The sequence below is a fragment of the Lagopus leucura genome, unplaced genomic scaffold, assembly GCF_019238085.1.
Source record: "Lagopus leucura isolate 7727_CA_CO unplaced genomic scaffold, USGS_WTPT01 Super-Scaffold_73, whole genome shotgun sequence".
Classification (NCBI taxonomy): domain Eukaryota; kingdom Metazoa; phylum Chordata; class Aves; order Galliformes; family Phasianidae; genus Lagopus; species Lagopus leucura.
The window spans coordinates 28253776-28279323 of NW_024962252.1; the positions used below are offsets into that span (position 1 = coordinate 28253776).

Here is a 25548-nt window from a genome sequence, read left to right on the forward strand (position 1 = left end):
ATGCTATGCTCCCTGGGAGAGTTCTCTGCACTTTGGATGTCATTTTTCCCCACTTTAAAAACTGATACAAATATCTGCAGTTCTTCTGGGAAGTATGTAATAGCTGCCTCATTAAAACAATGTCCAAAGCTTCTTATTCTCCTATCTCACCAACAGCAAGAGGTCTGACAGCAATGGACAAAATGACCAGCATACCAATAAGTGTACTTTTAATCCTTGCGTTAGACATTAGGATTGTCTTTACAATCTCCTTTGCTTCACAAGCTTTTCTATCTTCACGTATCTAAATTTTATGGTTAGAGAATTGAATTTATCCAGCTTACACAAAGCAGAGCAACACACCACCACCAGTTTCCCTGTGCAGCAACACACAACTTTGCTGCCATTCAAAAGCCAGCAATGCAACACTGGTTGCTACAGTACAGGTGCAGAATAGGTTGGCAATCTGGCCTTAAATGAGGAAAACATGGCACTGAAAATTATAGTGCATAAAATGGCAAAATAACCAAAAGAAGTCCAGAATGTCCAGTATAGAAATATATGAAAAGAGCCAAGTGTGATGTAATAAAATGGATTACTTTTAAAATTGACAAAAGCTACAAGGACAGCATTTCCTCCTGCATGGTTACATATGGGAAAGAGAATTTTGTTTTGACTCATAAAAGCCAAGGGAAGTGTTTTCATTGTTGTTGTTGTATTTACAATACAAAGAAGCAGCTGTCACCTGTTGTGTGTGTACATACACACAATTCACACTGAGGCACGTATATTTACAAATAAAATAACATGATTCTTTTCAAGTGAAACCGAAGCAACATACAGTATTGGAAATTTGGGTTTCAAAATGAAAATCAAGGCTTATTTCTCACATATACAGTGATGCTAAAAACGAAGTGGGTCCTATGAAGGAACACAGCTTCCTTCCACGTGCTTAAGATAAAAACACTGAGGTAGATTTCAAAATAGAATTCAGTACAAAGCCATGCTTGTACTTCACAATTGCTGTCAAAAGACTGTTCGGTAAAAAGCGAGCAAGCAAAAAATTATGAAAATATGGAATTTTGGCCTTTATAGGATCCTCCTGTAGGAACATGCTTACATATGTTGCCAGATGGAACCAAATAGCTACTGAAAGCTATTAATGGCTTTTGCAAAGCACTAGGTATTTACTCCCTGTCAAAGTGCACAATGCGCCTAAGCTTGATATCCAGCAGTCACTGTTCTTTTCCATACTGCTTATATAAATAACAAAATGGATTCTGCATTGCCATTGAATCATCGTGCCTTGATTATGCAAATTGGTCTCCTACAGACAGATACATGTACCTATAGTCTCAATGACTTTAATGCGTTTGTACAGGATAAGCATCTTTTCTCAGGAAGAGAAAAAAAAAGCTGGGTGCTTGCCAAAAAGATGGTATGTGAATTACCAAACCCGTGGCAGATCCTAAGTCATTACAGTAACAGATACTAAAAATACAATGCACTTCCTCAGAATGCAAATGTCCCTTCAAACATTAATTTTTTAAAAATCATAATAGGCAATTACTTTTTTTTAATCAAATCATCCCAGCTTGAATAGCTATAAAACAAGAGAACACTGGATCATTCTTCTAAAAATAATGATATAGGCTTCTTTTCTAATGTCTCTAAGGCTTTAAGATAAGTGGATGTACCAAGAGTTTCTCTTGGCTATCAGAGAAAATGGAACTGCTGATAATCGGCTAGTGTTCTAGAACACTACCACTGCATGCATACAGTATCTGTAACACTGACGTGGTAGAAATGCAAACAACCTGTATCATTTATTTTGTTGACATGCTCTGCAGACTCCAAAATACTTGTGAATGCAGTCAGACACAAAAAGCTGGACCTCTATTTTCTAACCCAATTCCAAAACATTTTTTGATGGTATCAAAGCAAACTGCATTGTACTCTTATGACTATCATGTATTATTTTTTATCTTTAATACATTCATTATTTAGCACTGAAATTGGTTCCTTTATGATTTGTGAGTTTGGTATTATCAGGGAATTACATGATAAATTGCTCAGAGTGAGACTGATGAAGAGTACAAAAACACATACAATATCTTTTGCTGTCCAGCTTGTTCGACCAACTCTTGCTGTGATAACTTTTTTTTTCTCTAAAACTTTGCTTTATTCTTCTTTGAAATAAAACACAGCATGCAAGGAAGTAAGCTGACTGAACTTTCTCTCCTTAAACAAAAGGTTCTTCAGTTCAAATACCATGGAAAACAATTTGTATTCTTACATTAGAGATCTGTAACAATTTTACACTAATGCTCTTTTTCAAACATGTTTTTAAATGTACCAATCTGTAAAGTAAAAATAACAATAAAAATCTCCAATTAAACAACAAACTCAAGCAAAGAAACAAATAAAACAAAACCTAATTGAACATTAATTAATACCTCAGGCAGTTCACGCAGGGAAAAACATTCTGCATCAAGTTATCATCTGCAACACGCTCACAGACTCTAACAAATATTCCTTGCCTGAAGATCACAGTGACTACATGCAAAAATACAAGTCAAAGAAGCTCATAACATTTTGTATTGAGCAGCATGTTCAATAATATTATCTTTTGACTCCCATACTTAAAAAGTTAAATTATACTGGTACAAAAGAAAAATAAGTTCACAGATGAACTTCATTACATTGAAGATGTGTATCTATTGCTCATAACTTTAGCAAAAGGAAGATGAACACTTCCTTTATTTAAATTATATAGTCTTTAAATTATGCATTATTTAAAAATATGGCAAACCACCTGGATGAGGCTGCATGGGGTACCATCCAAACCGGCCTTGAATGCCTCCAGAGTTGGGGCATCCACAGCACCTCTGGGCAACCTGTGCCACTGTCTCACTACTCTCCTAATATGAACTTAAATCTCCCATCCTTATGTTTAAAGCCATTACCCACTGTCCTGTCACTACCATATCATGTAAAAAGTCAGTCTCCCTCCTGCTTATAAACTCCCTTAAGTACTAGAAAGCTGCAATGAGGTCTCACCTCATGATGCTCCTCTGGACCAACTCCAACAATTCTGCATCTTTCCAGAAATGGAGACTCCAGGCTTGGATGCAGTAGTCCAGACTGCAGCCTCACAAGGGCAGTGCAGAGGGGGATAATAACCTCCCTCACCTGCTGGACACCCCTCTTGATGCAGTCAAATATACTGTTGGCCTTCCAGGCTGCAATAGCACTCTGCTGGCTCATGTCCAGCTCTGTATCCACTAGAATCTCCAGTTCTTCTCTGCAAGAGTGAGAATTAACACATATCTGGGATTGCCCTGACCCAATGGCAACACTCTGCACTTGGCCTCCTTGAATCTCATTAGGTTCACAGGGACCAACTTTACAAGCCTGTCTGGGTCCCTCTGGGTGGCACCCTTTCATTCTACTGGATCAAGTGCACCATTCAGCTTGGTGTCATCAGCAAACTTGCTGAGGGTACACTGGATCCCACTGTCTATGTCACTGATAAAGAGTACTTGTACCAAGATGAACCCCTGAGGTCACCACTCATGACTGGTCTCCACCTGGACATAGATCCATTGACCACAACCCTTTGGCAGGAACCATCCAACCAACTCTTATCCACTGAACAGTCCAGTTTTCAAATCCATCTCTCTCCAATTCAGAGATAAGGATATGGTGCAGGAGCATCTCAACGACCTTGCACAAGAAGTTCAGGTAAATAAGGACAGTTGCCCTTCCAGTTGTTTGTTATACCCACTTGTCTTATCCAATGCTGGAGAAGTGTATTCTTATGCATTTTGAAGAAGCTGTCCTTGAAGGTAAGCCAGCTCTCAGGCACCACTCTGTGCTTCAGGGGAAGCTGCCATTGGGTATTACCTATTTGCTTCCTGAAAAACCCAAAACCTGCTAACCTGAAGTCTGAGATTATTTCTCCATTTTCTACCATCTTAGATTTGTTTAATGAGGGATGGCATCAGTTTTTTTCTGGCTAGTTCTTTCTGATACACAAGTGGTAAGAAGTATAAGCTACAAGGCTGAATATAAATTTTAGAATAAAATACAAATCCAAAGGTAAAATAAGACAGAGTATCCAAGACACATGATAAGCAAATTTTAGAGGAATATGAAACTTGGGAGCTTTTCTTGATCTCATTTACAGATAGGAATGGATCAAACAGAATGGTTAATCATTATGACAGCTGACACAAACCACAGCAAAGTCTACATTAAGAAAAAAAAAACAAGAAAAAGAAAAAGGGTCTACAAAACACACAGAGCTACATTTACATTCCATTTAGCAAGCATATAAGTAATCTTTGGATTATATGAGGCAAAGCTTTAAAAATCTGAAGAAATTAGTAGCTAAAGTAGACTATTTATCTGACAGATGGAGATTGCCCAAGGCTGCCACTTCAACATATAAAAAGATGAGGCTGAGTTCATTTTTGAAATCCAATATTTGAAATTCCAAGAGCATTCTGTGTATTAGTTTTGGAAGGTATGACATTATGTTCAGTATACCAGGGTATAAATAGAAGTTAGATTCAAATACTTACTTTGAAAACTACTTTAAAAACCTCATTGAGAAAATATTTTAAACACCCTCATCTGAGTATAAATATATATCTAGATACTTTGGGTTTACTATACAGCAAAATCTACATGCTTTTGTATCTTCCATTGCAATGCCAAAGGTGAAAATTGCACATGCATATTTCTACCACAGTATTACCTGTGCTTCCACTTCCCATACAGCCAGACTCTTCTTTCCACATATAATATTCTCTTTCAACCTCCTTGCACAATCCTACCCTTAAATTTGTCTGGATCTAGTAAGACCTGTACTTGAATGCCTGAAGATAACAGCTTAGCAAATTACTCATTTACTTTCATTTGCAACTTTTAAATTCCATAAAAAGCAAGCAACTTCAAAACACGCACTTGCTTTAACAACAGTATGACTATAAATGTAGTCAATATATTCCAACCTGCACTCCTCCTGCTGTCATCCCAATGTTGTGCATCTTTGCATCTATTTGCAACATCTTGTCCTTATTTGTTCCGTAATTGCTGTGGGACATCATCTGCATTCTGCCTCATAACTCCACTGTACGTAAATGCAGCCCTAATCTAGATGGATCTCCAGAGGCTAGAGCAATATGGGATTATTATTCTCATCACTAAGGTACTAGTTGTAAAGCTCCCCTTCTGTAATGGATGGCATGTGTAAGAACAAGTTTGCGTTCTTTGGCAACCAGCGTTCTGCAATCCAGTAAGACTGAAAAGAGCTCACAGCTCTAACTGGTCGTTTATTGACCAAATAAAAGGAGGAACAGAAAGAGAGGAGGAAGCACAAAACACGGGTCAAACAAACCATACTGTCACCTCAGCATATCCTGGCTGTTTAGTTAACTCTCACCATTTTTCAGTTAGGATTTGTTTTTTGAAAGCAGAACTGTGAGGAAGACTGGCTCGTAAGGTGAGTAAGTCATCTTGTGACAGACAACATATCTATATGACAGCAAATCAAGACAGCATGGTTATTTTGAACCAGATTTTTGTTTTCCAGATGCTCTAATTTACAGAACAGAAAGGACAACATGACATCTAACAAAACGAAAACATTCACTTGCCGGTAGCTATGATATCTGTATTTGGTTGTTGATCTGTAACTGCCAGTATAGCCACTGAGGCCTCTGCTGTCCTCAAATACATTGTATTTCATTTTGCATTTTTCATTACTCAACAATTTCCAAGCAAAAAAAACCTTTGCCTAAAACATGTTCCCTACTCCTCCCCCTACATCCATTCCCAATGTGGTACACTTTCTCTTGGTTACAATAGAAAAAAATGATTACTAACAGAGTTGATGACTCTTTCAGATTTTATATATATATATATATATATATATATGTATGTATGTATGTATACATACACACACATTAAAAGAAGTAAGACTTTATCAGTATTTCTCTCTTAGAAGATGAGTAAAATTCCGGACTCTTTCTCATACCTCAAGGTTCTAGACAGAACTTTGATTATTCTGTGATACGAAATCATCTAATCCACCGACCCAGTAAGATATTTACTCAAAACCAATAGAGACAAAACTTGGCTTTTCACTTGATTTTAGCATATCTGATTCAGATAAAATTTGAAAGAATTGCACAGGCTAATTAAAAGTCTGGAAAAGGGAGCACGGACATCCTTGTAAGCTACTACCACAAAACTGGCACCGTGTAGACATTTTCAGATGATATTTGTGACATTTAAAGAAGGTTCAGAATCAGCTTGGGGGTTTTATCTTTTTTAAGAAATATTTTTAAAGTCAGACATTTTGGGGGGAAAAAAAAGAGTCTCTACCTTTCAAAAAACGATCTTGTCTATAACTGAGACGTTGCACACAGCACTTATATATATTTCCTTCTGACAAGGCCATTTAACTCAGAGACCATCTGTAAACAGTTGGTGAGCTTATGTCCCCGTAATTTTATTTTCCATGAGTATCATCATAATTTCAGAAAAAAGCAAGGTACTGTTACATGATGAAAGGGCTTCACTTCACACTGCTGATGAGAGACAATTACCTTAGTAAATCTAAAGTGATACAGAAGCACTGGCAAGTGGGCCTACCACTTTAAAGCACATGAAATGTGAGGGCTTTACAGTTCAACTGTTGTGTTTCACCACAGAAAAAGAACACCTTACTCCTTCATTTAGCTAATTTATTAGGTTGTTGGGTTGTTTTGTTGCTTGTTTTCAATAAAAATAACTATTTTGATATGATCAAAAGAGATCGAAACCATAAACTAAAACCCTTGCAAATGCAACAGAAGAAGAGTTATTGTAAACCATCACAGTGATGCTTGGATGGGCTGCTCTGTGAGAATACACAGGGGACAATTACTGTGGCTCAGCTGATAAGATGCAACTTGCTAAGGTGCAAAGACACAATTTCTTTCAAAAATATGTGCTGAACAGGAGTGTCAAGATTAGGTCACTGAGATTACCTGTCTTTCCTCGGGATGCAATAGTATTTTTTCTTTATTTTCATTCTTTGTTATGGAATCTTCATCTTAATAGTACAGCTTATTCTGAAAGTACTTCACAGGCCATAAGCCTGACCTTTCTTTTTAATTCAAAGGCAAAACTGCCCAATATCAATACTGAAATAACTGAGCCCTATACAAAAACAAATGAGTCATCCATCCGGAACGGAACTACATCTGGAGTGAAACATGGCAGCTATTTTGCAGTTGGCATTACTATTACAGACATCTATGGATGGAAATGCACAACTGAAAGCACAGGGGAATTTTAGGTAGATGGAAAAATAATCACACTGGCTAAAATCAGGCAAATTCCCTGGAGAACTCCCTCATTCATAGGAAAAATGCACAAGATTGTTTACAATTGATCAGGATCTCAATTACACATGCCATGCTAAAGACAGGCCTAACAGCTGACTGTGCTCTAGTCTCATGCTTTTGAATAAATAATGACCCCATATGTTTTTTTCCCTCACTATTTAATTGAACATGGAACTATAAATACATGGCAGTGTGGCTGGAGTTTAGCAACACGAGTTCAACCTAAAAGACCACACACAACAGCAGCACAGATTTAGATGCCTGCATTTTAGGGTTTAAAGATAAGGCTGTAAATCAGAACAGACTTGAGAATTACAGACAATCCCCATCCTCACAATTTCAAGCTGTCACGTATTTGAGATCAATACTCTGAGTTCAGGTCTGCAGTCACTAAAAGATCAATACAAAGTCATACAATCCTTTCCCATAAATATTACTGCTTAACTATTGAAATCACGCACACGCTTTTATAATAGTACTTTAAACACATTTGCACAACTCTGCTGCCAAACGTGCCAAATTTCTTTGTGGATTGTTGAAGGAAAACTATTCTACCTACAGCACTGAAACCAGTATGAATCCTGGCTTTTAATCTCAGTGGGGCTAGGGAGAGGCAGGATGCCTAAAACTGCCATATTAGAATTGCCAGCAGCAAGCATTCTGTTCGTCAAAATAGAATTGTTAGGTTGTTGGGGTTTTTTTTTTTCAGAAATCAAACCTAACAGGCCTTCTTTAAGTTGAGTTTAATATGGCACTGACCAGAACTCTGGAATTGCCTTTTCAAAGTCTAAAACTAAGTCAGTTTCTTTTAAAACAACTTTGAACGTGGTACAGTTTGGATGCTTCCATTAAAAAGTTCGTATTTTACCAAGCAGTAATCAGACAACCAAATTAACAAGTAAAGCAATTAAACCTGCAATATTTTATTCACAATATTTTATTGTTTATGTTTAACTGAATAGAAGCTACACTTTCATTGGTCATTACTTAACATGAATATCTCTCTTCCAGTAACGGCAAAATGTTATTTTTCACCCAGTACTTCATTAAATTTTCTTTTTGTTAGTTGAATGTACCTGGACTTGTGCTACAAACAGCAGTCAACTCTCACATGAGCTAGAGTAAAATGTATTTGGAATAATTATACTTCATTGGGTTTGGAATAATTATATTTTATTTCTCTAATGCCAAGTTTCTAGGATTTTTTTTTTCTTAAGCATGTGAGAGGAACATAAACACAAGCTTACTTAAGTATTGCAGCATTCAGAGGCTAATCCAGGTGCTTATATCCATCCTGATAAGCAATATACACATTTTCACATAGCTGAAGTATGGAAAATGTATAGGAAATGTTTCCAATTTAACAATGGAATACTCCTTCTTCAATAATTTACTGCTAAGTGTCCAACTTTTTAGCAACAGTTTTGCTGGCTAATTTTTATTACATTCATTTTCTGATGAAATTATCATCTTTTTCTTTGAATGTAATGCAATACCACTGAGATTTTTCTATTTGACATTGGTGTTAACTAATCAAGCAAATAATAGTTTTATTTTGCTTCTGAGTTACAGGCTCCTACTATGAATTTGTAAGCTTCAGCTGAAATCAAAAGAATCCTATAATAAAAGCAGCATTCCTGGCAGACACCAGGTAATTTTTTCAGTAGAAGAATTTCCTGTTATACTTTTCGGTGTTTAAATAACAGCCAAACAAATGTGAAACATACGTCTGAATCTGAAATCAAACATAAAATATTCCTGTATGCTTTCTAAAGCAGCTGTGTTGCTTCTGAGGACTTAATATACCACTTTCAACCACAAAAATATGAACAGATGTTTCTGACTTTGTGAAATACTCAGAAGTCAGTAGCCAAGTGTATCTGGTTGAGTAAACCTGATATCCTCAAGATTATCATACATTCATCAAATATGTTTACTAATACAATAAGCTAAAGTTAGATGAACCATTACTAGCATTCTGGACTAAGTGAGCAGTCTGTGTATTAACTGTTTAACCCTACTGGGTTACCTAGGACACACACAATAAAAATAAAAGCTTAACATCAGTACTCAAACTGTCAGTTGTAGTGAGACCCAGATGTTAAAACAAGCAACTTTAAAACAAAAAAAATTGATGATCTCAGCCCTAAACAAAATTTATTTCCAAGGCAAGCTTTAATGCAGTGACTCAATCTTCACCCTTCCCTCCCTGTTTAATATGTGCAGTGACTGAATTAAGCAAAAAGTATTTAGAATCGCTGTAAAGATTTACGTGTCTCTTGCTTCTGGAGCTTACCATTTTCAAAAAAGACTGATGGGTTTATAGACAATACCAAAGAAAACTTATCAAAAATGCAAAGTTCAGGCTTTTCCTTAAAAAAACAAGTGTCATTTCTTGACTATGCAGAATTCTAAAATGGAAGAAAGCTGATGTCGGCACCATTTTGCTTAAAAACAATAGAAAATAGTTACTTTATATAAGAATTCTAGCTAGCATAGCCTGTCTGTTTTCTGCATCCCAAAGGGCAATGCCAAAACCAAGGACGAGTTTAGCTACTGTTTTTCGTGTTTTTAATTTTATGAAACAATATAAGAATAAGTAGTTTTACATTATAAGCATCTGCTGTTGTTTTCAGTACTGCGTTGATTACAACAGCTTCTAACACTTTCAGAACAAATTCTACAGCATACACAGAGGCTGAGCCAGAAAATGTCAAGAAATATCAGAGGGGAGATTAAACTGCTAAGGGACATTCACTTGTGCGTTATACATTTAAAAAGGGGAGAGATTACATACCCTTCTCCACCAATCCTCGTTATCTTCAGACGAAAATCAACAGAGTTCAGGCTGGGTGGCTTCCATTTCAGAATATCGTCACATCGACCAGGCTTGTATTTCTGAAGCAAATTAAAAAGTGGTTTAATTATGCTTATTGGTTTTCACTGGTTTTAAAAGAAAAACTCAGCATTTCAGACTATATTAGATGTCTCTAATGAATTACAACACTTAGTGATTGAAGCAATGAATTTCATTACCACAGAGGTAGTTGTGCTTCCCTACTTTATTTGCTGCTCCCTTTTAAAACTGTTTAGCAGCCAAGCCGCTGCATATAATACAAAACTCAGAATGGAAATAAAAATTAGCATATTTCATTGTCTCTCTCTGACTAATGGAACATTTCAAAAAAGAAAATAAGACAGTGCAGTTTTAATAAATGATAACACTGATTGGACATGCATAAAATACACATTTAAGATAACCTCAGCATTTTGAACAATTTTATGAACGGTGCTTTTGTTACCCATACTGTTGGCTGATGCAATGTGAAAAAGTCAGCAGTCATCATACTGACAGCTCTCAGAAAGGCCCATCAGAAACACGTACTTTGGTATCAAAAGAATTTAAGTTATGTAGAGATTGAAAAAGCATCATGACATGCTGAAACATAAATTAAGGGAGCATCTGTTGCTTAAGAGAGCTGAACCAGAAGTTGCCATATTTATCATAAAAGAGCAATTTTCTCTTAAATTAAGACCTTTGCTTTAGCATGGTCTCTTTTATCATCTACTTTGGTTAATTAAGCTGCCATGCTGTTCATCCTCAACTAATAGTGACAGTCAAGGCAGCTAAACTTTTCCTTACTTGGATATCACTCATGGCACTGGAGTAAATCAGAATTAGTATGGACAGGGAAAAAGAAAAAAATTGGATATGTGCAAGATGAGAAATTTTAGTTTTAGATTCTTTGCAATTCTCAATGAGAAAGACCATTTAATTTTACCTCATAAAAACAAACCTACAAAACCAAGAATGACAGGTGTCTTTTGGTAGGTATCCCAGTGACCACCATTCATTCACTACACCCAGATCTTGTTAAATATTTACAAAATATTCAATTTACTGATGATAAATGTAACAGCTCTAGACCAAAAGTGACAAAAAGCAGACGAATAATTTTTTTTTCTGATAAAAGAATGGACACTTATCTTTTCCAAAATAAATGCATTGTATCTTTCTCATTACTTCTTCATAAAATGGCTGTGTGATGTTTGCCAGACAATAGCAAGGCAAGCTTTACTTCCCCAAGATGAAACCAAAATCAGCTCCAAACAGTGTTAGTCATGCGTAGCAGAAACATGACAAAAATAACCGACTGAAAGCTCTTTTTCAAAACTGAACATGGCTGTCTAAACTCCATTTACCAATTTCTTGACCACAGCCCCAGACTATCTGAGACTGATGGCTTCAGGCTTTCTGTTTGCGTTGCTATTCAGGATACCAGAGACAGCTTTCAGATGCTGGTACTGGAGTTGCCTACCCAACTTACTATTCTCATCTTTTGTAGCTCTGAAGTGAATATCTCCAAAACCACCCCCTCAAAATCCGAATAGAATTTAAATCATTTATCTTGGACATTAGGAAAACATGCAGAAGAGGTTTCTAACACCTTTTATCTATGCCTGTTCTCCTTCAATGTCTTTTCTTTTATTCCTTCCAGCCATCTTCTATTTGAAAGTTGTCTACTGGAAAGCAACTTTCCCCAGTCATCCCTCAAGTCTAAAACTCTTGCCAAACCAAATCAAACATCCTTGTTTCACTTGAATCAGAAAAACAGTAAGATAGAGTGCTATATTAAAGTTATGTCTGTTTTTAAACTTCTCTTCCCACTTTATTCCCCCTTATATGATTTCTAGCCTGTAACAGCAGTAGCTATTTGAGAAGAGTTGGTTGACTGCACACATTTACCAAAAATATGGATTTTAAAAAAATATACTTTAAGAACCTAAATAAATAAATAAATAAATATTTCAGTAACCTTTTCGTTTTCTTCATCCTGCTGGCCTCAATCAGCTCTCCCTCATTTCTCTGTCTGTTCTCCATGCGCCAGTAATGAAATGTATTTAGCTCTTTAATTTTTTTTCATTTAAATTTGCAAATTAGCAGTCTTACACAATGCAGGCATGAAGATTTAATTTTTTTAAAGATTTTTTTTTAAAGATTTTCATGCCATATGTACTTATTGATATTAAATGGATAAGGCAACAAAAAATAATAATAATCTCAAGAAACCACTTAATCATTTCAGATGATCATTTTTATACACAGATTGTATATTCAAATGTATTTTAAATAGCTTACATTCCATTTCAGGGAAAAGACGACTATTTTAGAATATATTCAACTGGTTGCACGCACCGAAAATGAAAATTACGATGGAGGTGAATGGCACTGAAATCTCTTTGTCAGTCAATTTTTTCTGCAATTTTCTCATACCTGATATTACAAGAATACGGAATTGAATTTTAAGGTACGTTCTGGGAATAATAATACTGCATACAAAGCTTGCAAAGAAATTATTGTTGTTCTCACTTGTCTTCTGATTTGGCAAAAGACTACTAGGTATTCATTACTTAGTTTGAATAAAAACTGTGAGGAACATTTCCATTTATGAGAATTTTCTCCACAGGGCAAAAATTTAATTTATGAAGCAAATTGTAGAGCAAGCACCAAGGAACACAGAGTACAGCTGAGCGGCTGAAGTTGTTGGAACAGGTGTTGGTTTTGCGGTGCAGAAGATTTCTCTCGGTGGTTGTTCACCTGATTTTTTAAACACGACTGAGGTCTTCAATCACTCCATAAAAGTGTCATCTGTCAATCACATCGAAACACTAAAACCTTTTATTAAGCCTCTGAGTGGCATAGCTTCTAGGTTATCGACTTGCAATAATCTTCCAGGGCAAGATTACTGGAGCATTTGCCGTGATGGATTTACTAATATATACTCAAGTAATCAATTTCTATTTAAGCTACAGGTCATATTTTTGAGACCTTATGAGCTGTTAAGACTAGATCCAGTCTAATTGACTCTAGAAAACAATCCCAGCTGATTTAATGTATCAGTCCAAACCATCTCTTTACATATCACTGCTTTTAAGAGAAGCTAACAGTCTTCAGGACTACCAGGCTCAATTGAAAAACTTCCCATATTTCATCCAAAAGATCAATTTGAACTGCCTTGCATTCAAGATTACTAAACATTTTCTTTTAGTCATAAACAGGAGGATTTGTTTCTGCCTGGAATGTAAATCTTGAAAAAGTCTGACTTACTTAGGATATGAATTCTCCTTAATACAAAAGAACATAAACTGTCCTCACAGATTCCTGGCAACTGAAATCCTGAAGTAACATTTGAAAACTGTGGTCAGAGAATCTTTGATCGGGTAGAGGCCAGCTATGCATGGTGGTGTCCTCTAGGGGTTAGTGCTCTTTAACATCTTTATCAATGACAGTGAGATCAAGCGCACCCTCAGCAAGTTTGCTGATTTGCTATGAGCCAGCAGTGTGCCCAGGTGGCCAAGGCCAATGGCATCCTGGCTTGTATCAGGAATGGTGTGGTGAGCAGGACTAGGGAAGTCATCCTGCCCCTGTACTCAGCACTGGTGAGGCCCCACCTCGAGTACTGTGTTCAATTTTGGGCAACTCAGTACAGAAAGGACATTGAGGTGCCAGGGCAGGTCCAAAGAAGGGCAACAAGGCTTGTGAAGGGCTTGGAGAACATGCCCTGTGAGGAGAGACTGAAGGAACTGGGGCTGTTTAGTCCAGGGAAGAAGAGGCTGAGGGGAGACCTTATTGCCCTCTTCAGATTGCAGTGAGAGCGGAGGTGGTCTCTTCTCACTGGTGACAGAAAACAGGGAAATGGCTTCAAGTTGTACCAGGGCAAGTTTAGGTTGGATATCAGAAAAACTTCTTTACAGAAAGGGTTGTTAAGCACTGCAATGGGCTCTCCAGGGAGGTGGCTTAAAACACATCCCCAGATGCGTTTAAAAACGGTCTGGATGTGGTGCTTAGGGACATCATTTAACAGAGGCTTGTTAGAGTTAGGGTAGTTTGGTTAGGTTGTGGTTGGACTTGATGACCTTTAATGTCTTTTCCAACCTGAGCAATTCTATGATTCTATGACGCTAAGCCATGAGTGTCCAACCTTTTGCCTCACCTTGATCACACTGAATGAAGAGGAATCGCCTTGGGCCACATATACATGACTGCTTTTAAAGCAATACCTCCTATTTATTTCCATGGAAACTACAACAGATGTAATGAGCACAGTAACTTTGCTTGATAGAGCAAATTTCCAGAAACAAAGCACTCAACATAGTTGTCAGCATAGCTATGCATTATCACCAGAGACGAACAAGGGCCTGCATACCATGTTCATCAAAAGCTGCACCAGCACAGGTGATTCACTGCTGCTGTCACCACTGCTGATGTGCACTACGGTGTTCACACATTCACTGTTTGGTCTCCAGAAATGTTTGGCAAGTGTCAATAAATGACAATGGGTGCAATTTTTCTTTTTTGAATAGAGGAATTAAATGACACACTTTTGCTTCATACACACTTCCATGTCAGACACCACTTGGTCAGATTGCTCTTCTGTTGCGATCTGTTGCAAGGCAACAAAATGTAACAGGATCTTGGTGGAAAAGTTCAGTCTCTACTGCCATACCACCAACACCTGCCTCTGATGTTGTAAGCCAATACAATAAAATAGCAGGCACTACTTTTGGAGCAGCCCTTGTAAAATAAGTACTAGTAGGATATTTGATCTTGTTTTTGTGAAATTAATGCATCAGTCTGGTTCAATGGCAGTGGCTGTAATTCTGTGAGTTCTTAAGGTGCTCACCAGAGATTTTTTATGAAGTTTTACTCTTCCTGTACTTCATCCTTGACAACAGTTATTCATAAATGTGCGTAGTGCCAAAAGTGATGACATGATCAAGGCTTGACTGCGAAGTGAGGGACATTTTTCTCTGTCAAGAGAGGTCTTATAGAAGTCAAGGAAAGAGACGTGATCAAAATTTTGAGCTGAATATCTGATTGCAACTCTATACATTACATTCGAAAATCTGCAAGTAATACATTTATGTCAACTGAAAATGGAGTTGCAAACATAAACTGATGATTTTTGCGCATCTTGAAGCTTCTTCTCAAATTCCTGTATCAAAACAGAAAATACAGCTGCACATTTTTCACTATTCACAGATCTGTGAGCATTGAAAGGCATACATTTGCCATAACTTGAGTTAGCACTGCACTGCATCCTCCCCATGACCCAGACAGTGCTGATCACACACCAACTCTCGGTTGTTGTGAGCAATGGGTGTGCACATGGTCACTGGGCAAGGAAGAGCTGTCGCCAGGAGGTAGGCCAAACTGCAGGCTATGCTGGGTCCCAGGATGGATGCGCCTGCACTAGGTTCAGTTGACACAGAAGAAGCAAGGGATGAAATTAGAGGGACCAGAATAGGTTTGAAAATTGGGCCTACACGAACCCTAAAACTCAAATACAAAACCTCCTTCAGAATAGACAAGATAAATTTTTCCATGATCACTAATGAAAAACAATGTTTTGACAGGATATATCTGCACACCTGTAATTGCACTTCCATATCCACAATTTCAACTCAAGTTTAATTAAAAAATTAATTGGCTGCCATGCCTAAAGGGGAATTGAGGGGGATTTGTTATTTAAGATAGAGTTACATTTCTTGCCTTTCCCTCTTGAATCAGCACAACATAAAACAAGACTCAGCTAAACTTTTTGTTCTATTATTCAAATATATCCAAGACCAATCTCTGACATTGTTCGAATTAGCCAAAGAGACCTTTCCTGGAAAAAGAATATCTTTAGACCATTACACTTGGTATCAACAACTGACAAATAATGTTTCTTACTTCTTAGTAGAATTGCTAATGTTGAATACCTGATAAAGGTAATAACAAGTAATTTACAAGTATTTTTCTGTAACATTTACACAGATGAGCAATCAGATTTCAAGAACAGCTTATACAGTCTCCAGACTTCTACTACCAGATCAAGAGAAGCAGAAATTCACAAAAATCCAGCTTAAAATGAGAATTCATCCAAAGGCCAAAATGAGTGCCCTTCCCAGAATTTATTTTTGCAGTGGCTGAGTTCATACCCATAATACAGCAGTAGTAAGTTCCTGAATTTGAATGTTAAATGCTAAATCAACTTCTTCAAATATGAGCCAGAGCCAAACAAGAATTCTGCTTGTTAAGTATGTGAAAACTTCACCTTAGATGAATCATTGCATACTGCAGACCTGTACTGCCTTAAGTTTTTCTGTATTCCATTTCCAAAACAAAATGTGAAGCAATCTGTCTGAGATCGAACTACTCCCTAGCATTTTAAATATAGCATTCATAGCAAGATATCCTCCACAACACCCCCCAAATACGCATGTACACGACTGGTTTTAAAACTTATCAGGTCACGTATCATTTCAGATACAAAGCTCTCAGTTCAGTCTATCTTTTCCATCTAGTCTAACCACAAAAATTAGAATTCCACATCCAAAAATATAGATTAATAAATCAGAAACTAACTAAAATAGCTTTACAGGATTGGACCAGAAGGTGTCCTGCAGTCCTTTCAAAATCACAGTGACTGAGCCCTCCAGCTGGCTATCAACCACAAATCCTCAAATTTTTGCAACTCTGCTACTCTCTTAGCATTCACCCAACTTTACTTCCACCTTCATAATATTTTTCTTACTATTTTTACAATTAAGATCTCTGCAAAATCTAGGTTTCTCCCAGAAGAACACCAGTCCCTTTCTTTTCACCGTTTCACAACCTCCCCTTCTAGCGTCACCCACCTCCATCTCCTACAAACTGAACTCGGCCAGTTAGGACTTGTCAGTCTGCGCTATGAGAAAAAAGCTTATCTGGATCAGGATAACCAGCAGAATCAAAAAGCTTCCAAATCTCATATTTTCGGGTAGGTCAACACAGGTCATAAGGAATAAGTTTTTGTTAGCATCCAGTGATGCACATAAACACAAACTGGTGGCTTCTTCGTCACGTTGAACCCCAAGCCCCTTCCCTGTCCCAAGAATAATTAGTCCTATTTGTCCTTCCTCCATATGTATACACGGAGGAGGTAACTCTTTTTTTCCCCTCCCTGCAAGTTATGAGAAAGGCTGACCCTCAGAGAATACAGTTCAGTTATCCAAATTACTTTTGCTGACACATTTCTCATTAGCTGCAGATATTCTTCCCACTCAATTTTAGGTTTTGCCTAAAGCTGTGCATTGTCCCAGCATTTGTATTCAACGGATGGTTCAGCAGAAAGATGAAAGCCCAGGGAATGGAGATGTTAACTGCCCAGAGCACGGATGAAGTTTCTCTTGAGGCAGCTGCTTTCAGCTACCACATAGCATAGACCTTCCTACTCAGTATTCCGGAGGAGGAAGAGTGGAGTTAATCTCTGGGACTGCATTATGGGCAGGCAGTCTGGGCTGTGAGGTGTTGGTGACTCACCACAAAGACATACACCTCAGAGACAGAATAACTTCAGCCAGAAGTCTAGACAAAAAAAAAAAATGGATCAGTTCTCCTAGCAACAAAAAAGGAAGAGGCGATGGCATGACCAAGTGAAAGGCTGGACAGGTACACTCTTGGCTGGATGAGGAACTGGCTGGAAAGCCTGGTCCAGAGAGTGGTGGTGAGTGGAGCTAAATCCAACTGGCGACCAGTCAAAAGTAGTGTTCCTCAGGGGTCTGTGATGGGGCCTGTCCTCTTCAGTATCTTTGCTGATGACCTGGATGAGGGCATCGAGTGCACCCTCAGTAAGTTTGCAGATGACACCAAATTGGCTGGAAGTGTGGATCTGCCTGGGGGTAGTGAGGCCCTAGAGGGAATCTGGACAGGCTGGATGGCTGGGCTGAAGCCAATGGCATGGGGTTCAACAAGGCCAAATGCCGGGTCCTGCACTTCGGCCACAACAACCCCAGGCAATGCTTCAGTCTTGAGGCAGAGTGACTGGAAGACTGCGTAGAGGAAATGGACCTGGGGGTATTGATTGATGCTCGGCTGAACATGAGCCGACAGTGTGCCCAGGTGGCCAAGAAGGCCAATGGCATCCTGGCTTGCATCAGAAACAGTGCTGCCAGCAGGAACAGGGAAGGGATTGTCCCCCTGTACTCAGCTCTGATGAGGCCGCACCTCGAGTACTGTGTCCAGTTTTGGGCCCCTCACTGCAAGAAAGACACTGAGGCCCTGGAGCGGGTTCAAAGGAGGGCGACAAAGCTGGTGAGGGGTCTGGAGCACAGGGCTTATGAGGAGAGGCTGAAGGAGCTGGGAATGTTCAGCCTGGAGAAGAGGAGGCTCAGGGGAGACCTCATTGCTCTCTATAACTTCCTGAAGGGAGGTTGTAGGGAGCTGGGGGTCGGCCTCTTCTCTCATGTAACTGGTGGTAGAACTAGAGGGAATGGCTTCAAGCTGCTCCAGGGGAGATTTAGGCTGGATGTCAGGAAATACTACTTTTCTGAAAGAGTGGTCAGGCACTGGAATGGGCTGCCCAGGGAGGTGGTGGAGTCACCGATCCTGGAGGTGTGCAAGGAACGTTTGGATTTTGTGTTGAGGGATATGGTTTAGTGAGAACTATTGGTGATAAGCAGATGGTTGGACTGGGTGATCTTGTGGGTCTTTTCCAACCTTGGAGATTCTGTGTGATTCTGATTCTGTTCTTGTCTTATCCAGAAAAGATTTCTTTCACAAGAGTACCTCACTATCTAGCAGTCTAAGAAGTCAGCTCTATCTCTCAAATCCTTATTAAATGCCATTCTCCTTAAGTGCAGCAGGAGCATCTAGCATAGGCTTTTTCAGCTTTCCACCTCCAAATGACAGGAAGCAAGCAAATAACCCAGCTCTTTTCATTTTCCCAAACAGCACAGTGCTGACACTTGTCATCTGCAGTTCCCTACTGTATACCATTCAGAACCAGCCCTGCAAGAAATCCAGAGGGTACAACAGGATCAGGGAAGATTTGTTTGAAAATCCATGCCTGCCTCCGAGAAGTAAGGGTACCATTGTGAAGTAAGGGACAACAGGATAGAAGGGAGTGGGGTTAACCAAGACATCTATTTAAGTTCTTTTAAACCATCAAATGTCATTTGCCACACTGCACATGACATCAGCTTAACCACACTGAAAATACGTTATAAGCAATGGCTCTCAAATATGAAATATAAATCTTTATGTACCTGATAATTAAAATTTCAAAAAAGTTACCCTGCTAGTTCATATTTTAACACCAAGAAGAAACTTCCATGATTAAAAAAATGTTATTCCGATATTTAGTCATTCTTACCAGGATAAAGACACTAAATGTATTTTAAAAATATACTAGAATACTTCCAAGTTCACAAACAGCAAGGCATTTGTTATGTTGTGAAATCTATCAATTTCTGTCACCAATATTTTTCTATGTTTTAACTAAACAGTTTGCAAACAGTTTGGTATTCAACATGATGTGAAGGCTTTCACTTGAATGGAAAAAGTCAACTATTGCAAACCAATATCACCAACAAATCTGCTCCTCAAACTCACTCAAAAATGTTTTTTTCTGAAGAGCTCTACTTTATTCTCACACTTTTTAATATTCACATGGTAGCCACTGCCCTACCCAATCCAATAGTTTGCATATAGCTGTGTAAATATAAAGACTGAACAATTACAAAAAATGTGTATTTATTTTCTTGCACTGAAGACACCGCATCATTTTAAAGAACCAAAGGGATCAATTGTAATCAATGGTTTCAGGCCAGATCTGATCGAGAGATGAGCTGAAGAAAGAGAAGTTGCTAATATTGGCAGAATGTGTGAATAAGTCACTTCAATGAATCAAGAAACCAGAAGATGAAAGACAGCCATTAATTCAATTGCGTATTCGTAGACTTTTAAGACAAAAGTATCAGTGGGATCATTGAGTCTTCTCTGTTGCATATAGGACAGAGGAATTTGAAAATCATGCTTATAATTCCTATTTAAATTACATCACATCTTCCTGACACATACTAAGCAATGAAGAAACAACATGTACTTAGGGAGATCACCATGATCATTTATTACAGTTGAGGTTAAAAACACGTGCTTATTTCTACAGCAAATGCCTCTGAATCCTGTAATGTCTTAGCTTAGGCTGAAGACAAGCTCTCCATTTAATTACTTCCCTTTGTGAAGACAAAATGATTAAGCCTGACTGTCACTGCATAGGTAATTTTCAATTTGGTTAATGTATGCATGCATTTTCATTGCATAATTTTGTCAGCCTTTGAAGAGTAGGCAACAGAACTGAACCTACTATGTTCCAATGTTATTTTCACTGCTTAAGAATATAGAAATATTTAAAACAACAACAACAACAACAAAAAACCGACACAACAATGAAGACATTTAAGTATTTTGTATTCATTTGCACTGCATTAAAATACAAGTTGTCAGAGTGATAACCTCAGCTGTGTAGTTAGTTAGCACAGTTGCTCTTAGATACAGACCGCAACTGGCTGTATTGAAGCACTGTCTCAAGATTAAATGACCCAGGTTAGCCTATATTACTGACCTTTTGGGAACCTGGACAAGATTACTGAAGAAGTTAGAAGTTATAACATAGCTATACACATACACACAAAAATGTGAACATACACAAACATGCACAAAACCATATACATATACAGAAGTTTAAAAATAAATCCAAAATACGTCCACATCATTCATTTTAACACATCTTTTTTGTCAACCTTCCACTAAAACAGAAGAAAAAAAAAAAACCCTCAAAGAAATATGCTAAAATCTACATGAGGAAAGAAGTTATTCCACTGGCAGCTAATCTGTGACTCAGCCTCCAAAAGTATTTGTATTCTGTCCCTTCTAGCCTCCTATTGCAGTTCCAACTCCTTCTGTTTTTCAAGGCGCCCACACAAATAACTTGTATCTTCATATTCCTCATAGTCTATCACTGTGATGCTCCATTCTTCCCCATATATCCTATTTCATCTGGTAAAAAAATAGACAAAAGGGCACCAGAAGTGTCTTGGTTACTGACAGGTAAATGTGTCAATGCTTTTTCCCACTTCATACTGTGCAGGACATTCAGAACTGGATGGAAGAAATATAAATAGCAGGCTGATCACCATGTGGTGGAGAAAGTCCCGCTTCTCTTAATAATGTCTAAAGCAAACAGACTTTACAAGGACACTGCTTCCAGAATACGAAACTCATTCCTAACTCATATCCTTGAAGGTGAAGGCAAACTACATTGTATGCTATAGCGTTCATGGTGTTTGGTGGTGATCAACTGGTGATCAGTGAATCACCTGCAAGGGTTATCCCTCATACAACAGGCACAGCTACCTTGCTTGTTGACAGTCTGGAAGACAAAGAATAAGGTCTTTCGTGAAGATGCTTGACATCATATCTGTCTAATCTCTTGAAATTTTAGAGCAGGCAGGCTTCCCGTTGTTGTTGTTGTTGTTTTGGAGAGGTTTTTTTGAGTGCTTTTTCTCTCTCTATAAATATGACTCACTTGTCCCTGTAGTTATAAAGGAAAGACTCTAAGATGACATTTCTGAGTACTCTTAAGAGTGATCAGGTGGGGCAAAAACTGTTGGGTAAACACTGGTACTTTCTGAACATCTGTCACTTTGTGAAAGGCATTTTCATGGTCAAGACAACATAGAAAAATTTAAACATTGAAAGGAAAATACAGGGACACACAAAATGGATACAGAATTTATACCACTATGAAAAACGACCCAAACCCTTTCCAGCTTCATGCAAACACTTCAATAACCCTGCATCAAACCCATCACCCACCACAGCCTGCGTTTAAGCACAGACAGATGGCCGTGAGGCTCTATCTCAAGATGATAACAAAAGTAAATTGCTCTTTCAAAAACAAGAACAGCGAAAGAAAATATCAACCCAAAAACCAAAACCCTCTTAGCTACAAATCACAGAAAATCAAAAATGCTTCTTTTAATGCTCAGTGTTTTAAATTACTGATTCGAGCCACCCTAAAAGTCAACACACATCCTCTCTAAATTTCAGCTTTTTACCTGGTTCAGTAAATTGAACAGAATACAGAGACATGCTGATGCTTCATAAATATTTGATCAGCTTTAATATAAGGTTCTTAATGAATTCCAAACATTTTACAATAACTGTTGTGACATAATAGAAAGCAAATTTGTAGACCATAACTTTTGAAGCTCATAAAAAAGATGAAAAAAACAGCTTCCTTGGCTAAGTTCAAATCATTTAACATCCACAACTAAGCCAAAAGGATGACAGAGCCAACCAATGATAACAAAGTTTTAAATGACTCATTACTTGACAATGAAGTCATAACACTGCTTTAACTCCATGTACTCAAGAAGATCTGTGTATACTCTTCCACTCCTCCGCTTTAAAAAGTAAGATAAATAAGAAAATAAAATAAAATAACACACTAGATTAGGTGTATTCCTGAAATTTTTCCATTAGAAAGTTGAAATGCTAACAAGGAATGATGCTTCTTAATCCATGAACACTGGTTAGTCAGAAGTAGCAAGTTCTACTGTGAAAAATTTTTTGTCTCCTGTGAAAATGTGAACTGAAACTGTATGAAGTAAAAAGAAAAACGCTATAATCAAAATGACTCCTAAAATATTAAGCCTGACTGTCAGAGCGTACTGAAAAGGAAAATATGATGCTACTATGCATTTAAATTCATTTAAATAGTGTTAGATTATGTTTCACACTAAGGATTTTAGCACTTGAATGCAAATAAGGTTTAGAAAGTTAACCTGTATGCAGAAATTATACCGTTAATATTTTAGCAGTTATTTTTCAATTACTTTTTCCAGAGGTGACTCTCAATATCAAGTTAATGCAATATTTATATTGGACATTTTGGTCATTATTGCGCTAGATGTCCCTTACTCTTGCACTTTAATTTACCTCAAGCTCCATTAAACATCTTGTTTCATAACTATACTAATGGCTTTTCTTAATATTCCATTAAGCAAAGAGAAAAATGTGATCAAATTTTCTTCATAACTAACTTCATTTACATATTAATCCTTTTAATATTTGATAAATTAAGTTCAGTTAACAGCCAAAAATACATGTTTACAGTCATCAGAATACAGCAGCTACAAAATTACTCACTGCTTGTGGCTTTTTTTCCAGCAGAACACTGCAAACAGCAGAAACCTATTCTCATACACTCCCATTTGTAGTCATCCTTCCACTTAATATTATGAACTCAAACTAGAAACATCAACATTTTGCCTGAAGCAAAACAGAACAAATAAACAGCTTCAAATCGTTGGCTAATATTTGTGACCCACAGCAGACCAAATGGTGTCTGCCATCAATCCTAAGTTCAGTATTTTGAACACAGGGAAATTAAAGTAACTGTAGAAAGTAACATTCTCCTGCCATTGTGATAACAGAAATGCACTGAAAATATACTTCTCTCGGTCAAAGGAAATCATCATTTTCCATATCTGCTGCTCAAGGTAGTTTTTAGATTGCTACCAATTATTTTTTATATAATCTTCTTAACCTTCATCACCTACAACTCACTGACTCTTTAAGTACGGGCTGGACAAGCCTCCTGGAAAAATTAAGGCAATAATGCAAACAACCAATGCTTCACTTTGTTTTCTGCTGCTTTCTTTACCTCATTCTGCTGATTTCACTTTGCATCACTTGAACTGAGGTGACATCAAGTTGTAGCCACGGTGTAATGTTACCAGTGTGCCAGTGTGACTACAGCATACTACTACATTTACTTCTCCCGATGATTTTGTTTTTTTCAAACTAAGCTGTACAAATCACTAATAGACTTACACTGAAATTAATGTAACAAAAAAAAAAATAAAATCAAATCTACATAATTTTTCACACAGCCTTACATTTTTAATATTTCTTCCTTTTAGATAACTGAAAGGTTGTGACAAGGTGGGGATCAGCCTCTTCTCCCACGTAACCACTGATGGGACTAGAGGGAATGGCCTCAAGCTGAGCCAGGGGAGATGCAGGTCGGAAATTATGAAAAATTTCTTCCTCAAAAGAGTAGTCAGGTGCTGGAAGGGGTTGCCCTGGGAGGAGGTGAAGTCACCATCCCTGGATGTGTTCAAGAAACGTTTATATGTTGTACTGAGGGACATGGTTTAGAGGGATATACTCGTGGTGGATGGTTGGTTGGTTGGTTGGTTGGAGTAGATTCCCAACCTGGGTGATGCTATGATTCTATAAACACAACCCAGAAATAAGAATCTAAATAATTTGAAATTACTGTCCAGAACTGGTAAGAGATGGGCTAAAGTTTCACCCTTCCGTCAAAGATTTTACGAAATCTGGACTGAAATTTCTTCCTTTCTATCTGCTTTTTCTCCTTAAAGAATAGACACTTCTCTCGAGCCATCAGGAAACCATTTTCTTTCTGAAAACCTATGCAATTATTGCTAAAAATTACAAGAGTTCACTTGGTACTAAGATTATAATTACTTTCACCTTCAGGTATTTTTTTTAAGCGGATGATAAGAAGTAAAACTTGGCCTAACCTAGGCGCAACAGAGACCGTGGAGTTCTAGGTGCTTAGTGCAGCAGCTCTCTATTAAGCGTCCAAACCCTGTGCTTCTCCCAGCATAGAAAGGTGAGTATACAAAGCTCCCTACATCTTTACTTGCTGAACTTCAGAGGACAGGACTCCCTGCCATTTGCCCACCCTCACTGACACAGGTAGTATTCAGGCACTTCCTTCGCAAAAACTAAATCATGCCTTGCTCTCTGTGTTTAAGAAGAGTAACTGAGCATGAAAAGCCAATGTAATACATACATATTAATACATATTTTTAAGACACAACTGCTTTTTAAATAAGAGCACTTGACATCACTAATATTGCTCATTTTTTTTTGCTATTCTTTCAGGCTTAATTAGCTATTAATACTTAATAGAAATGCATTGTTTCAACTGACATGCTACAGCTTGGACTGTGAAACAAAACAGAAAACCCTTTTGTCAGCTACATTCCTAGGAATCACAGCAAGGCTGAGCTGATACATTTTCGGTGTACAAACAAAAATCTCATAAAAAATATTGCACTTGTTTATAATTCTTCAAATTTTAAATATTATATTAATATTTCTCTTTCCATTTTCTGTTTAACATGACTCTATCCATCTTCATCTACTGAGGTCTGTTTGAGACATTATCTCTTAATTCACAGATAGAGAAACTAAATCCCTGGAGGCATTCAAGGGAAGTCTGGAGGATATGGCTCTGGGCAGCCTGGTCTAGCAGTTGGCAAC

The 25548-nt window shown here is 37.7% G+C and overlaps 1 protein-coding gene across 1 annotated transcript in view; it reads right to left on the reverse strand.

The window, feature by feature from the left end:
- The window catches only part of RNGTT (RNA guanylyltransferase and 5'-phosphatase), a 191722-nt gene that overhangs the window by 51832 nt on the left and 114342 nt on the right, over window positions 1–25548 (reverse strand). Inside the window, exon 13 of the mRNA XM_042894031.1 lies at window positions 10177–10277. Coding sequence (XP_042749965.1) covers window positions 10177–10277 — 101 coding nt within the window. The remainder of the gene's footprint in view (window positions 1–10176; window positions 10278–25548) is intronic.